Source organism: Budorcas taxicolor, chromosome 15, assembly GCF_023091745.1.
Source record: "Budorcas taxicolor isolate Tak-1 chromosome 15, Takin1.1, whole genome shotgun sequence".
Lineage (NCBI taxonomy): Eukaryota > Metazoa > Chordata > Mammalia > Artiodactyla > Bovidae > Budorcas > Budorcas taxicolor.
In genome coordinates this window covers 15,403,607-15,419,868 of record NC_068924.1, presented here as the reverse complement: position 1 = coordinate 15,419,868, position 16,262 = coordinate 15,403,607, and the positions used below count along the sequence as shown (strand labels likewise).

At 42.1% G+C, this 16,262-nt stretch overlaps 1 protein-coding gene across 1 annotated transcript in view; it reads left to right on the top strand.

Annotated features, from left to right (window-relative positions):
- Window positions 1-16,262, top strand: part of PIWIL4 (piwi like RNA-mediated gene silencing 4) — a 53,727-nt gene that overhangs the window by 24,598 nt on the left and 12,867 nt on the right. The window contains exons 9-13 of the mRNA XM_052653195.1: window positions 697-820; window positions 2,076-2,193; window positions 2,936-3,047; window positions 9,563-9,747; window positions 11,698-11,770. Of these exons, the coding sequence (XP_052509155.1) occupies window positions 697-820; window positions 2,076-2,193; window positions 2,936-3,047; window positions 9,563-9,747; window positions 11,698-11,770 (612 nt within the window). The remainder of the gene's footprint in view (window positions 1-696; window positions 821-2,075; window positions 2,194-2,935; window positions 3,048-9,562; window positions 9,748-11,697; window positions 11,771-16,262) is intronic.

Sequence of the window (16,262 nt, the reverse complement as noted above, 5' to 3'; positions counted from 1 at the left end):
GAAAGGGGGTGGGGAAGGAACTAATGATGGCCGAGGACTTATTATAAACCAGACACCGAGCTAGTGGTTTACACGGGACATGTCTGGCCTCTTGTTCTCCTCATTTCATAGAGGAGGAAAGGTAAGCCCCTTCCCCAGCGTCATGGTCCAAGTAGATAGACTATCTGTGCACCAGATTTACGTTTGTCAGAGTTCAAAGCTACTTCCCTGTAACATCATACTGTCCTGGAAAGTAAGGACAGTGATGCTCTTTGGGGAAGTCTGAGGTTGACTCAGTATGACTGTTGCCTCCGACTTGTGTATGATATTTGCACAGTGCACACAGGTGCCAGAGCCAGTTAGTTGCACATGGGTCAGCTGGCCTCAGGCTCCAGCGGCAGTGCTGCGCTGGTCATGGTACTGTGGATTTCATCCAGCTTACGACTCTGGATGAAACTCAGAAGAGAGCGAGAAAATGACTGGGAAAAAAATGGTATTGAATTATAAGAGGTAAAAATTAAAACCATGAAGCTGGCTCTGAGATGTAAGAGATATGTCCCAGGAAGGGAGTAGACATGAGTAGGTTACCATGGGGACTTTTTTTTCTCTTCTATTGAAAAGATTTTCTTATCTATTCATTTGTTGCTTTTAAGCAAGGATGCTCATTGTATAATGTTTCCATATTAACTTTTCCCTCATTAATCTTGTATTCTGTAGCAATATGATATTACCTTATCTGACCTGAACCAGCCAGTTCTTGTTAGTCTGTTGAAAAACAAGAAAAATGACAACTCTGAGGCTCAGATGGCCCACCTGATTCCCGAACTCTGCTTTCTAACGGGTAATGTTTGTATTTTATTCTCTCTCAAGTTCTTGTGACACTTTGCAGTGGGCAAAACCTTCTTAAGTTAGATGAGTGCCAGAGCTCTAATTTAACCCAGGGAGGATGACTCTTAGGTAATCTATTTGATCACAGAGGAAGTGGGAGGGTAGAATGCCCTTTGGAAATTGGTCAGCACCGTGAAGGTTATCTGTTTCCTTTATCTTGTGTATTCCATTTGTTACTTTGACATTAAATTGGTTGCTAGATGTTTTCCTAAAACCAAGCTATCTTCCCCCTGTTTTTGAACTTCACTAGGCTAGGTGTTGCCAGTGCAGATGTAAGACACCCAAGTTCAGTCCCTGGATCAGGAAAATCCCCTGGAGGAGGGCATAGCAGCCCACTCCAGTATTCATGCTTGGAGAGTCCCATGGACAGAGGAGCCTGGAGGGCTTCGGTCCCTGGAGTCTCAAAGAGTTGAACATAACTAAAGCGACTTAGCACGCATGCAGGCTAGGAAATCGTGTGATTTAACTTTCTTCAGGTGTATTCTTTGAGAGGTGCCAAAATACTCTTTATTTTCTTTTTGCATGAGCTCCAGAAGGTAATCTTCACTCTACACTAGAATTAAAAAAAAAAGACTATCTAAGATTCTTTTAATCATGTTCATCTGATTACCAGGGTGAGACTAAGATGGGAGGACTTTGTACATCTTACACTTACGGTGCTCGAATGAATTTGATGTGCATGCGTTTATCCTGCAATTAGAGAAGTTAATAAGGATACCCTCATTGCAGAGAGGGATGAACGCTCTTAGTGATCCTTTGGCCTTTCACATCTGCATAGTCCTCTTGGTGGTCTCTAGCCATACTGGCCACTGAGCACTTGACGCGCATGACTAGGGCAACTGAGGGATTGGATGGAGCAGTGCCGGAAGTGTAAAAATACAGACTAGACGTCTAAGACGTAGTGTGAAACAAAAGAGAAACTATCTGATTAACTCACTTTTTATATTGGTTACGTGTTGAAATGATAATATTTTGGATATACTCAGTTAAATAATATATACTGTTTGAATAATTGCATCTGTTTCTTTCTGGCTCTTTTTAAATGTGACTACTAGAAAACATTTTAAATGAAAAGGTGGCTTGCATTGCTGTCAGATGGTGAATCTGATTCAGTTTAAGTTCAGAGTTTTATTTCTCTGTGCCTAAGATGGGCTGGATTACAGTGTGGACTGCTCATTTTTCACTTTGTTTTCATTCACAATGTATAGGGATGCCTGGCCAGGCGACCTCTGATTTCCAGCTGATGAAGGCTGTGGCTAAGGAAACTCGTCTCGATCCTTTGGTAAGGCAGCAGCACCTGGCCAGGCTTGCGGATGACTTCCAGAGGTATGGGGACATCTCCACATCCAGATGCTCCACAAAATCTCTTTATTGATGTTTGTTATCAAGAATCATATCTCACCTATACTGAGCACCTAGCATGTGCCAGGCAGTGTGGTGGCACTGTGTGTGTATATTGCCATATTTAACCTTTTCATTACCCCTATGAAATAGCTAGGTTAGTCCTACATTTTGTCAATCAGGAAACCATGGCTTTAAAAGATTTCAGAGTTTGCTCAAGGTCCAGAATTTGTATTTGAAGCCTGATCTATTTGGCTCCGGGGCTTCTTCAGTGAGTCAGTAGTAAAGAATCCACCTGCAATGCAGGAGATGCAAGAGACTCAGGTTCAATCCCTGGGTCGGGAAGATCCCCTGGAGGAGGGCATGGCAAGCCAGTATTCTTGCCTGGAGAATCCTGTGGACAGAGGAGCCTGGCAGGCTATAGTCAATAGGGTCACAAAGAGTCGGACGTGACTGAAGTGACTGAGTACATATGCAGACACTGTTTGGCTCAACTGCCCATTTTGTTTACTGGAGGGCCACACTGGAGCCTTTCCATCCCTTGGAGTCCCCCATCGGTGCAGTCCTCCCTATAATTCCTTGGAGCAGAGAAAAATGGTGAATAGAAATAGAAGTCAGGAACCCTATAAAAATCAGTCTCTGAAAAATTAACATGATTTTATGTCTAATGAGTACAATTTTTAGATAGTAAGCATTTTTAATGCTTAAGACTCAACTCTGTCAACAGAAACAAGGATGCTCGTTTTGAGCTGGAGACCTGGGGGCTGCATTTTGGATGCCAGATGTCTCTGACTGGCCGCATTGCACCCGCAGAAAAAATAATAATGCAAGACCACATAGTAAGTTCTGTGATTTTATTTTCATTTAAAAGTATTTTCTTGAATGTATGTCAGTTTGATCTTAAGTCAGAGTGGGATTATAATATAATGTTCATTTGCTTTCTCCATGGCCTCTTCCCAGGTGGTACTAGTATTAAAGAACCCACCTGCCAATGCAGGAGATGTTAAGAGATGTGGGTTCCATCCCTGGGTTGGGAAGATCCCCTGGAGGAGGGCATGGAAACCCCCTCCAGTATTCTTGCCTGGAGAATCCCATGGACAGAGGAGCCTGGTGGGCTACAGTCCATTGGGTTGCAAAGCACTGGAAATGACTGAACTGACTTAGCACAGTATATTTCCCCACCCTCCCTTTGTCCTAAACCCCAAGACCTTCTGTTTTCCTTTTTAAGGTGCCACAAGGATTTAGTGGCACCCAGCAGATTTAGGTTAGTGTGATATGGTGTCACATTTACAGATGGATTTACCAGATCCTTCCCTGGTCGTCCTTTGGTTAAGAATCCACTTGCCAAGGCAGGGGACACAGGTTCGATCGCTGGTCCGGGGAGATTCCCCATGCTGTGAAGCACCTAAGGCCACATACTGCAATTACTGAAGCCCACGTGCTGTAGAGCCAGTTCTCTGAAACAAGAGAAGCTGCCTCAATGAGAAGACCCGCACTGCAATGAAGAGTAGACCCCGCTTGCCACCACAAGAGAAAATCTGCACACAGCAGTGATGACCCAGTGCAGCCAAAAATAAATAAATAAAAGATGCATTAGAAAATGGTACTTCACGCCATTGCAATCAAAAGTTATAAACTATTATTGGGTGTTGTTGTACTCTTATATCACTTAAAAAATTTGTGGTACCTGAAAACGTTGTTTTAACTGGTAGAGGCTAATTCCAGTAGCCTGTTTCCTGATACCAGAGTTCTTTCTTTTCCCCAAAATAGAATGCTGCTCATTTGGCATAAACATGAAGAAATTCTCCCAGAGCTCACCTAGCCATAGCAGTTAGGCAGAGAGGCATTCAGAAACCTGGAGAGACAAATCATTGCCTCTCTGGGGTTTCCACTGGGGAAAAAAATATGAACTAATTATATGCAAAAATTGTACATCCTCTGTTTTGCCCGTTTTAAAAGTGAGCTACATTTCATTTCATTTTTAGAGGTGTTCTTCTTGCCCTTATTTGATGCAGGGAAGTCAGCATATTGAAATTAATGATTGAGCAGCAAATGTTTTTTTTTTGGCAGGATGGGGTTTCTTTTTTTTCATTATTGCTTTCTGATAATCTATTCAAATAAACAAAATCCTTGCTGGAGAAGCTAAGGAAAAATTACTTTAAACACAAAACAGTGTCAAGTCCTAAAATGTACACCCCCATTAAGATCTTGGTCAGGAGTCAGTAAAAAGAAGCTCAGTTTTAGTTCTACACGTGAAGTGAGATGTGAAATATTTTAAATGGTCTGTTTCATGATGTGTAGGTAATCATACTTGTTAGAGTTTTGTTTGCATATTTTGGCCCAGAATCAGATCTCCATAGGAGTACTGTGTGCTCAGTCATGTCCGACTCTTTGCACTTTAGCCTCCCTGGCTCCTCTGTCCGTGGGATTTCCCGGGCAACAATACTGGAGTGGGCTTCCATTTCCTGCTCCAGAGATCCTCCTACTCCAGGGATCGAACCCGCATCTCTTCCATCTCTTGCATTGGCAGGTGGATTCTTTACCACTAGCATCACCTGGGAATCCCCCCTTCATAGAAGGGGCACTAAAGTGGAGAACCCGCCCCCTAGAGGTGATATTGGGTAGGTTAGAACTGTCTGTGTCAGCGACTTCTCAGCTGAACTGCTTTTTTAAAACTGGATTTAAGAAACTGGTGCTTCCCTGATAGATCAGTTGGTAAAGAATCTGCCTGCAATGCAGGAGACCCCGGTCCAATTCCTGGGTCACAAAGATCCCCTGGAGAAGGGATAGACTACCCACTCCAATATTCTTGGGCTTCCCTTGTGGCTAAGCTGGTAAAGAATGTGCCCGAAATGCAGGAGACCTGGGTTTGATCCTTAGGTTGGGAAGATCCCCTGGAGAAGGGAAGGGTACCCATTCCAGTATTTTGGCCTGGAGAATGCCATGGCGAGTATAGTTCAGTTCAGTTCAGTCACTCAGTCTTGTCTGACTCTTTGTGACCCCATGGACTAGAGCACACCAGTCTTCCCTGTCCATCACCAACTCCCGGAGCTTGTTCAAACTCATGTCCATCAAGTCGGTGATGCCATCCAACCATCTCATCCTCTGTCATCACCTTCTCCCGCCTTTCATCTTTCCCGGCATCAGGGTCTTTTACACTGAGTCAGTTCTTCACATCACGTGGCCAGAGTACTGGAGTTTCAGCTTCAGCATCAGTCCTTCCAATGAACACCCAGGACTGATCTCTTCTAGGATGGACTGGTTGGATCTCCCTGCAGTCCAAGGGACTCTCAAGAGTCTTCTCCAACACCACGGTTCAAAAGCATCAATTCTTCAGCGCTCAGCTTTCTTCACAGTCCAACTCTCACATCCATACATGACCACTGGAAAAACCATAGCTTTGATTAGATGGGCCTTTGTTGGCAAAGTAATGTCTTTGCTTTTTAATATGCTGTTTAGGTTGGTCATAGCTTTTCTTCCAAGGAGCAAGTGTCTTTTAATTTCATGACTGCAATCACCATCTGCAGTGATTTTGGAGCCCCCCAAAATAAAGTCTGTCACTGTTTCCATTGTTTCCCCATCTATTTCCCATGAAGTGATGGGACCAGATGCCATGATCTTAATTTTCTGAATGTTGAGTTTTAAGCCAACTTTTTCACTCTCCTCTTTCACTTCCATCAAGAGTCTCTTCAGTTCCACTTCACTTTCTGCCATAAGGGTGGTGTCATCTGCATATCTGAAGTTATTGATATTTCTCCTGGCAATCTTGATTCCAGCTTGTGCTTAATCCAGCTTGGCATTTCTCATGATGTACTCTGCATATAAGTTAAATAAGCAGGGTGACAATAAAACCTTGATGTTCTCCTTTCCCAGTTTGGAACCAGTTTGTTGTTCCATGTCCAGTTCTAACTGTTGCTTCCTGGCCTGCATACAGATTTCTCAGGAGGCAGGTATCGTGTTCTGGTATTCCCATCTCTTTCAGAATTTTCCGCAGTTTATTGTGATCCACACAGTCAAAGGCTTTGGCAGTCAGTACAGCAGAAATAGATGTTTTTCTGGAACTCTCTTGCTTTTTCGATGATCCAGCAGATGTTGGCAATTTGATCTCTGGTTCCTCTGCCTTTTCTAAAACCAGCTTGAACATCTGGAAGTCCATGGTTCATATACTGTTGAAGCCTGGCTTGGAGAATCTTGAGCATTACTTTGCTATCATGTGAGATGAGTACAGTCGTGTGGTAGTTTGACGATTCTTTGGCATTGCCTTTTTTGGGGATTGGAATGAAAACTAACCTTTTCTAGTCCTGTGGCCACTGCTGAGTTTTCCAAATTTGCTGGCATATTGAGTGCAGCACTTTATAGCATCATCTTTCAGGATTTGAAATAGCTCAGCTGGAATTCCATCACCTCCACTAGCTTTGTTTGTAGTGATGCTTCCTAAAGCCCACTTGACTTCACGTTCCAGGATGTCTGGCTCTAGGTGAGTGATCACACCATCGTGGTTATCTGGGTCATAAAGATCTGTTTTATATAGTTCTTCTGTGTATTCTTGCCACCTCTTCTTAATATCTTCTGCTGTTGTTAGATCCATACCATCTCTGTCCATTATTGTGCTCATCTTTGCATGAAATGTTCCCTTGGTATCTCTAATTTTCTTGAAGAGATCTCTAGTCTTTCCCATTCTATTGTTTTCCTCTATTGCTTTGCACTAATCACTGAGGAAGGCTTTCTTATCTCTCCTTGCTGTTATTTGGAACTCTGCGTTCAAATGGTTATATCTTTCCTTTTCTGCTTTGCCTTTAGCTTCTCTTCTTTGCTCAGCTATTTGTAAGCCCTCATCAGACAACCATTTGCCTTTTTGCATTTCTTTTTCTTGGGGATTGTCTTGATCACTGCCTCTTGCACAGTGTCATGAACCTCCATCCATAGTTCTTCAGGCACGCTGTCTATCAGATCTAATCCCCTAAATCTATTTCTCACTTCCACTGTATAATCATAAGGGATTTAATTTAGGTCACACCTGAATGGTCTAGCAGTTTTCCCTACTTTCTTCAATTTAAGTCTGAATTTGGTAATAAGGAGTTCATGATCTGAGCCACAGTCAGCTCCTGGTTTTGTTTTTACTGACTGTATATAGCCTCTCCATCTTTGTCTGCAAAGAGTACAATCAATCTTATTTCGGTATTGACCATCTGCTGATGTCCATGTGTGGAGTCTTCTCTTGTGTTGTTGGAAGAAAGTGTTTGCTATGACCAGTACATTCTCTTAGTGAAACTCCATTAACCTTTGCCCTGATTCATTTTGTACTCCAAGGCCCAATTTGCCTGTTACTCCAGGTAGCTCTTGACTCTCTACATGTGCATTCCAGTCCCCTATAATAACGAGGACATCTTTTTTTGGTGTTAGTTCTAAAAGGTTTTGTAGGTCTTCATAGAACCATTTGACTTTAGCTTCTTTAGCATTACTGATAGGGGTGTAGACTTGGATTACTGTGATATTGAATGGTTTGCCTTGGAAATGAACAGATCATTTTGTCGTTTTTGACATTGCATCCATTGCATTTTGGACTTTTTTGTTGACTATGGGAAGAAGGCTGAGCGCCGAAGAATTGATGCTTTTGAACTGTGGTGTTGGAGAAGACTCTTGAGAGTCCCTTGGACTGCAAGGAGATCCAACCAGTCCATTCTGAAGGAGATCAACCCTGGGATTTCTTTGGAGGGAATGATGCTGAAGCTGAAACTCCAGTACTTTGGCCACCTCATGCGAAGAGTTGACTCATTGGAAAAGACTCTGATGCTGGGAGGGATTGGGGGCAGTAGGAGAAAGGGATGACCAAGGATGAGATGGCTGGATGGCATCACGGACTCGATGGACATGAGTCTGAGTAAACTTTGGGAGATGGTGATGGACAGGGAGGCCTGGCGTGCTGCGATTCATGGGGTCACAAAGAGTCGGACACGACTGAGCGACTTTCACTTTGAGAAACTGAGTACAGAAAAAGTTGACAGGCCTCAGAGTGGCCTTGGGTGTGTGTCCTGAGTCACCTCCCAGCTGGTAAAGGTGAAAGTGTAAGTGAGAGGGCTGTGGTTCTCCTCACACTGGCTGTAACAGGAAAGAATGAATCCTGGCTCGAGACAGAGCCCTTCTGGAAGCCGAACCTTGCCCCTTGGTTCTTAGGTGAAGGTTATCCCCTGAAGCTGAGCCCCTGCCTGGCCTTCTGTGACATGGCACTGGGAGGATGGTTGGGGCCGGGTAGTCAGAGCATTTGGTGGAAAATGCCCTGCCTGCAAAGTCAAGTCCACTGCTGCCAGCTGGCTCCATAACCACTTTCAGCCGTCTCTTTTCAGTCTGTAAAACAAGGGGATTGCAATGCTTCTTAAACAGTACTGTGCGGACGAATCACTGGGGAACCCGTTAACATGCAGAGTCTGGTTCAGTGGGCCTGGGATGGGGCCCAGGACTGCATTTCTAACGAGCTCTCAGGAGACAGTGCTGCTACAAGACGACACTCTGAGTAGCAAGGGATTAGCTTACAGTGTCCTTTTAAATTCTACCAGTGGTTCTTCCTGGCTCACACACCAGGGACTTTTGATTTGATTTCAGAAGGCTGGGGAGTAGTCTGAAGTCTGCCCTCTTCAATGTCGGGAGATTGTTTTTCCTGGTCACCTGGGGAAGTGTCTAAGAATAAGATAGGGGCCTGTGTCTTGGCTTCATCTTTGCTTCTGAATATAGCTACTCCTAGTATAATGTGTAGTCTTAATTGTAGGGTCTGTTCATCTCAGTATGGTGACCTGAAAGGTCAGTCATCAGCATTTCCCACTTAGGACTTCTAGATGCCTAAAGCAAAGAGAACAAACTGGACAGTCACTCACATGAGCCTTTGTAGTAAAGATCTTAGGCTTTTAGAGCTGGAAGGGAACCTAGAGATTTGTGTGGGGTTTGCTTTTGGGGTTGTTGTTTTTCCTCTTGGTCACACTGTGCAGCTTGTGGGGTCTTAGCCCCCCTACCAAGGATTGAACCTGTGTCCTCCACAGTGAAAGCTTGGAATCCTAACCCCTGGACCACTAGGGAATTCCTGGGAACCTAGAGATTTGAACCGGACACTTGCCTTTGCCATGGCAGAGCCCCATGAGGTGAAGGGACTTGCCAAGGATCTACAGGCAAGGAAGGGTTGACCTGGGGTGTCATTCAGTTGCCTCCAGTCCCAAGAAGTGTGTGTTGTGTTCAGATGTGAAGTACTTATATGTGTGTTTTAAGTCTGTGAGTAGCAAACTGTACTGAATTGTTCTGTTATGACAAACATGAAATATCTCCATATTATCTTTTTTATTTAATTATTCTCTATTATTTTTCTCAGTGTCAACCTGCCTCTGCAGCTGACTGGTCCAAGGATATACGAACTTGCAAGGTTTTAAGTGCACGGTCTTTGAATAAATGGCTGGTTATATGTAGTAACAGAGCTGAAAGTGTGACAGAGAACTTTCTGAACTGCTTGAGAAGAGTTGGAAGTCCCATGGGATTTAATGTGGATCACCCCAAAATGTGAGAAGATGCTGAAAATTCTCATTTTTTTAATATGTTAATATGGTTTGATTAGAAAGGTAATAGCAGTTAATGGCTGAAAGAGCTACAAATGTTTCTTTATGTCAGTAAAATTTCCTACTATAGAGTCCCAAGAAAATATTTATACATAGAGTTGGCAATGATTAAAATTTTATCCAGTTAAGATGTATTTTATGTTGGTTTTTGTAAAACTTTATTTTCATAATTCTTCCTAGGCAGTAGTCTCATTACCTCATGTCTTTCCAGTACTAGTTGAGATATGAATTCTTAATAAATCCATATATTGCCTTCTCAGCTTTTTTCTTAATTCCTCCATATCACTTGTTTATAAAACTTAACAGCAGTCAGGATATTAACAAAAGTTGCATTTCCTGACTAATTTGATAGATTTTATAATTTAAAATTTAATGTAAAAATAGATCTGAAACAAGTTTTCTTCTTCTGTTCCTGTGGCATAAGATTAGTCATCTAGATAGTTTGCTGATAGAACCAGGTCATTCATTTAGCCTTTGAACATTTGTTGAGTATCTACTGCTACATAGTAAATGCTATGCTATTTGCATGGGATGAGATAAATATGACGCTTTCTATTTAGCAAGGGGTCCATTCATATACAATCACACTCAAAGCTGAATACTGTTTCAATTTAGAAAAGCCACAAAGTTGGTCACGCCTTACTTCATTGCTTAAAAAAAGAACAGATACTTATTTCTCTTTGTTGTAGTGGAGGCGCAAATGTCCTAATTGCCAGGGTGGGGAGTTATTCTTTAAATACATGGTTACTAATTCATTACATCATCAGCGCAAGAATTGTTGTAAACCATAGCTGTTCCCGAAGTCTCATTTTACACTCTCGTTTAGAATTCTCTTATCAAATCTGTTAACAAATCGCCTGGGTTGAGTTTCACCTGCTCTAATTTCTCTCAACCCATGAGGTAAGAAGCCAGGAAAAGATTAAAGAAAGAAGCTTCAGTCTCAGACCTGGACTGGCATCACAGGCTCTTTTTCACCCGGATTCCAACAAGTCTGTGCTCTTGTTCTGTTCTTGGCCTGTTTTATTTGAAAGCTCATATTTTATTCCATCCTTTTTCCTCTCCTGTGACGTATCTATTTACTCATTATATTTATATGCGTAGTTTCTCCCGTCTGAAACAGCATTGCTGGTCACTCCTGTTGTAACCAGCGTGAGGCAGATAGTGGTCCTGCCACCTGGTGGGAAGCTTTAAAAGGCCCCTGGGCACTGGGACCGTTCCAAGCATGTATACATATGAGAGGTTGAACCCATGTCAAGAAAATAGATCTATGAATTCCTCTGAGTGGAATCATTTTCTGTAACCTCTGGCCCCTAATATACTGTAGCCACAGAACAGGTAGTTGATAAGTACTTGTCCACTGATTGATTGATTAATCAAGGCTAGATATTCCAGGCTCCATGCAAGGTGCCACAAGGAAAAAAAATCTTTTAGTTTGAATCATACAGATTAACTGGATATCTTGATCTCAATAATCTGATGATTTTTATTTTAGAGTTGCCATGGAGATTCAGATTACAGAATTTTTAGTCCCGATTTAACTTGAACTCTGTTTCAGACGTTTGATAGTGAGACTTGTAGTTTCAAAAGTACGCCTTCAATTCCATTTTGAACAACAGAATTGTGGTTTAGATAGAATCTCTGGGGACTCTATACAATGGAGAAAATTTTAGTTTTCACTAACCTGTTTTTTGTGTTAATAAAAATAGTAGTTAAATGTTTCTGGCATATCTTGTTTGGGAGAAGCAATTTTAGATGCAAAAGGTTTCAGTTTAATGATTTTTTTTTTTCCCTCAAATGATAGTCTGTTATAAAAATCGACTGCTATTATTTTTAAGGCTATATGATTATGTGCTACTAAAATTTATACATTTTCAAAATTAATCTTTTTATGTAGCATAAAAGTACAAGAAAATCCAGCTGCATTTATTCACGCTATACAGAAGTATGTTAAATACGAGGTTCAGTTGGTAAGTATAGGATAGTTTTTTGTGTTTTGAGGTATAATTTTTATTTTTCTTCATATCTAACAGTCTTGAAAGAAGGAATTTGAACATATTCTCCCACATGTTTTCAAATTGCTGTGCCTTTCCCCAAACAGCCAATAAAGTATTAATCTTGGTATTTTAACCAGATATTTTATTTTCCTTTCATATTTCTAATATTACTTTTTAACCCAGTGGCACTAGTGGTAAAGAATCTGCCTGCGAATGCAGGAGACACAAGAGATGTGGGTTTGATCCCTGGGTCGGGAACATCCCCTGGAGAAGGGAATGGCAACCCACTCCAGTATTCTTGCCTGGAGAATCCCATGGACAGAGGAGCCTGGTGGGCTACAGTCCATGGGAACCGAAAAGATTTGGACACGGCTGAGTGCCTACCCCTTTGTCAGCTTATTGGATATCTGCATATTTTCAGCTTGTTGGTGGGGGTCATCTTTTACTTAAGGTTTAAGATAAATCGACTCTCATCTTATCCCATAAGTGTTGGGGCACCCAGTTTTCTTCTCGTGTTTCAGGGGGTTCTTGGAAGGTGTAAGTTTTCACGTCACCTATGGTCCCATGTTCCTCTTCCCCTGAATTCTTGTCCCCCTTCATGGGTGCCCTTTCCTTCTGCTTTATAACACCCTGAGGGATACCCACAATTGCTTCATTTACCAAAGTATCGTGTGTGTGTGTGAGTGCATGTTGTGTGTGGTGAGTGTGTGTATGTGTGTGTGTGGTGTGGTGTGTGTGTGGTGAATGCATGTGTGTGGTGAGTGTGTGTATGTGTGTGTGTGTAGTGAGTGAATATGTATATGGTGTGTGTATATGTGGAGGGTGTGTGTGTAGTGTGTGCATGTGTGTGTGATGTGTATGTGTGTGTGTCATGAGTATGTGTGTGTGTGATGTGGTGTCTGTGTGTAGTGAGTATGTGTGTATGTGGTATGGTGTCTGTGTGTAGTGAGTGCATGTGTGTGTGGTGTGTGTATATGCATGTGTGGGGTGTGTGTGTGTGTGTGTGGGGTGTGTGTGTGTGTGTGTGGTGTGTGTAGTGTGTGTGTAGTGAGTGCATATGTGTGTGCTGTGTATAGTTTGTGTGTGTGGTGTGTGTGTGTAGTGAGTGCATATGTGTGTGCTGTGTGTGGTGGTGTGTGTGTGTAGTTTGTATGTGTAGTGTGTGTGTGTGGTGAATGCATGTGTGTGGTGAGTGTATATATGTGTGTGTGGTATGTGTGTGTGGTGAGTGTGTGTCTGTGGTGTGTGTGTAGTGTGTGCGTGTGTGTGTGTATGTGTGTGTGTGGGGTGAGTGTGTGTATGTGGTGTGGTGTGTGTGTAGTGAGTGTGTGTGTGGTGAGTGTGTGTGTGGTGTGTGTGTTTGTGTGTGTGTTGTGTAGCTGACTTTGCTGAGGGTTTGGGGTCAAGGCACGATTACATCACATACCACCATTCCAGACAAGTTAAAATTGACTTATATTTTCGTAAAGGATCTCTCAACCCTTCCCGTGTCTTGGAAATGTTCGCTCAGCCTCTCACTGCACTGCAGTGCTTCTCTGCCCCAGCTGTTGTCTTACTCCCCTGGCTTGTTCATCCCAGCTGCCAGCCTTGCTATTCATATCTCACACAGAGCAGTTTAGTTAGCTATCTCTTTCCACAAAAATTTGCCCATAAGGATGTTATTTTTTTATTTTATTTTTTAAATTTTTATTTTTACTTTATTTTATTTTACAATACTGTATTGGTTTTGCCATACATTGACATGAATCAGCCACGGGTGTACATGAGTTCCCAATCCTGAACCCCCCTCCCACCTCCCACCCCATATCATCTCTCTGGATCATCCCCGTGCACCAGCCCCAAGCATCCTGTATCCTGCATCGAACATAGACTGGCGATTCGTTTCTTACATGATAGTATACATGATAGAATGCCATTCTCCCAAATCATCCCACCCTTTCCCTCTCCCAGAGTCCAAAAGTCCGCTCTACACATCTGTGTCTCTTTTGCTGTCTCGCATACAGGGTTATCGTTACCATCTTTCTAAATTCCATACATATGTGTTAGTATACTGTATTGGTGTTTTTCTTTCTGGCTTACTTCACTCTGTATAATCGGCTCCAGTTTCATCCACCTCATTTGAACTGATTCAAATGTACTCTTTTTAATGGCTGAGTAATACTCCATTGTGTATATGTACCACAGCTTTCTTATCCATTCATCTGCTGATGGACATCTAGGTTGTTTCCGTGTCCTGGCTATTGTAAACAGTGCTGTGATGAACATTGGGGTACATGTGTCTCTTTCAATTCTGGTTTCCTTGGTGTGTATGCCCAGCAGTGGGGTTGCTGGGTCATAAGGCAGTTCTATTTGCAGTTTTTTAAGGAATCTCCACACTGTTCTCCATAGTGGCTGTACTAGTTTGCATTCCCACCAACAGTGATAAGAGTGTTCCCTTTTCTCCACACCCTCTCCAGCATTTATTGCTTGTAGACTTTTGGATCGCTGCCATTCTGACTGGCATGAAATGGTACTTCATTGTGGTTTTGATTTGCATTTCTCTGATAATGAGTGATGTTGAGCATCTTTTCATGTGTTTGTTAGCCATCTGTATGTCTTCTTTGGAGAAATGTCTGTTTAGTTCTTTGGCCCATTTTTTGATTGGGTCATTTATTTTTCTGGAACTGAGCTGCAGGAGTTGCTTGTATATTTTTGAGATTAGTTGTTTGTCAGTTGCTTCATTTGCTATTGTTTTCTCCCATTCTGAAGGCTGTCTTTTCACCTTGCTTATGGTTTCCTTTGTTGTGCAGAAGCTTTTAATTTTAATTAGATCCCATTTGTTTATTTTTGCTTTTATTTCCAGTATTCTGGGAGGTGGATCATAGAGGATCCTGCTGTGATTTATGTCGGAGAATGTTTTGTCTATGTTCTCCTCTAAGAGTTTTATAGTTTCTGGTCTTACGTTTAGATCTTTAATCCGTTTTGAGTTTATTTTTGTGTGTGATGTTAGAAAGTGATCTAGTTTCATTCTTTTACAAATGGTTGACCAGTTTTCCCAGCACCACTTGTTAAAGAGATTGTGTTTAATCCATTGTATATTCTTGCCTCCTTTGTCAAAAATAAGGGTGTCTATGCTGCTGCTGCTGCTAAGTCGCTTCAGTCATGTCCGACTCTGTGCGACCCCAGAGACGGCAGCACACCAGGCTCCCCCGTCCCTGGGATTCTCCAGGCAAGAACACTGGGGTGGGTTGCCATTTCCTTCTCCAATGCATGAAAGTGAAAAGCGAAAGGGAAGTTACTCAGTTGTGTCCGACTCTTAGTGACCCCATGGACTGCAGCCTACCAGGCTCCTCCGTCCTTGGGATTTTCCAGGCAAGGGTGTCTATAGGTGTGTGGATTTATCTCTGGGCTTTCTATTTTGTTCCATTGATCTATATTTCTGTCTTTGTGCCAGTACCATACTGTCTTGATGACTGTGGCTTTGTAGGAGAGCCTGAAGTCAGGCAGGTTGATTCCTCCAGGTCATTCTTTTTTCTCAAGATTGCTTTGGCTATTCGAGGTTTTTTGTATTTCCATACAACATAAGGATGTTATTAAACCAAAGAAATTCTCACTCTAAGAGCATTTATTTTTCACTTTAAAATGAAAAATTGAACTTACAGAAAAGTTGCAAGAATAGTACAAAGAACTCTAATATACCATTCACTCAGATTCCCCGATTATTGGCATTTGATTATGTTTACTGTCATTTTCTTGTCATTTCCTCTCCTCCCTCTCTCCCTCCCTCTTTCCCTTCCTCCCTTCCTATCTTATTTATTCATTTTTTCCTGAACATTTGAGAGTAAGTTACAGGCATGATGCACATTACCCTTTTAATACAGTTACGCACATTTCCTACAAACAGGGTCACTCTCCTAGGGAACCATAGAACAACCATCAAAATCAGGGAGCTCTACAACCAGCTTATCTACCAATTCCATTCACATTTCTCCATTTGTCCTGAGAATGTTTTCCTTAATGAATAGATCCAATATATTGCATTTAGTTGCCTTTTCTCTTTAATCTCTCCTTCAGTTTGTAACAGTTCCATAGTTTCCGTTGACTTGGATGACCTTCCAGTCTTTAAGAGTATAATAGACCAGTTATTCTATACAGTGTCTCTCACTTTGGGTTTGTCTACTGTTTCTTTATCATTAAATTAAGTTTATGCACTTTGGGCAGCAATATCACAGGAATGAGTCTGTGTTCTTACCAAGGGGTACTTCATTACTAGGTGGTTTCTGTCAAGCTTCTTCTTTATAAAGTTACACTTTTTGGTAATTAGGATTTTTTTTTTTTGGTAGGGAGATACTTTGAGACTATGTAAATATCCTGTTCCTCATCCAACTTCACCCACTAGCATTAGAGTCCATTGATAATTCTTGTCTGAATCCATTCCTACAGCCTATGTGCATAAGCCCAGCCGCTCAGTCGTGTCTGAGTCTTT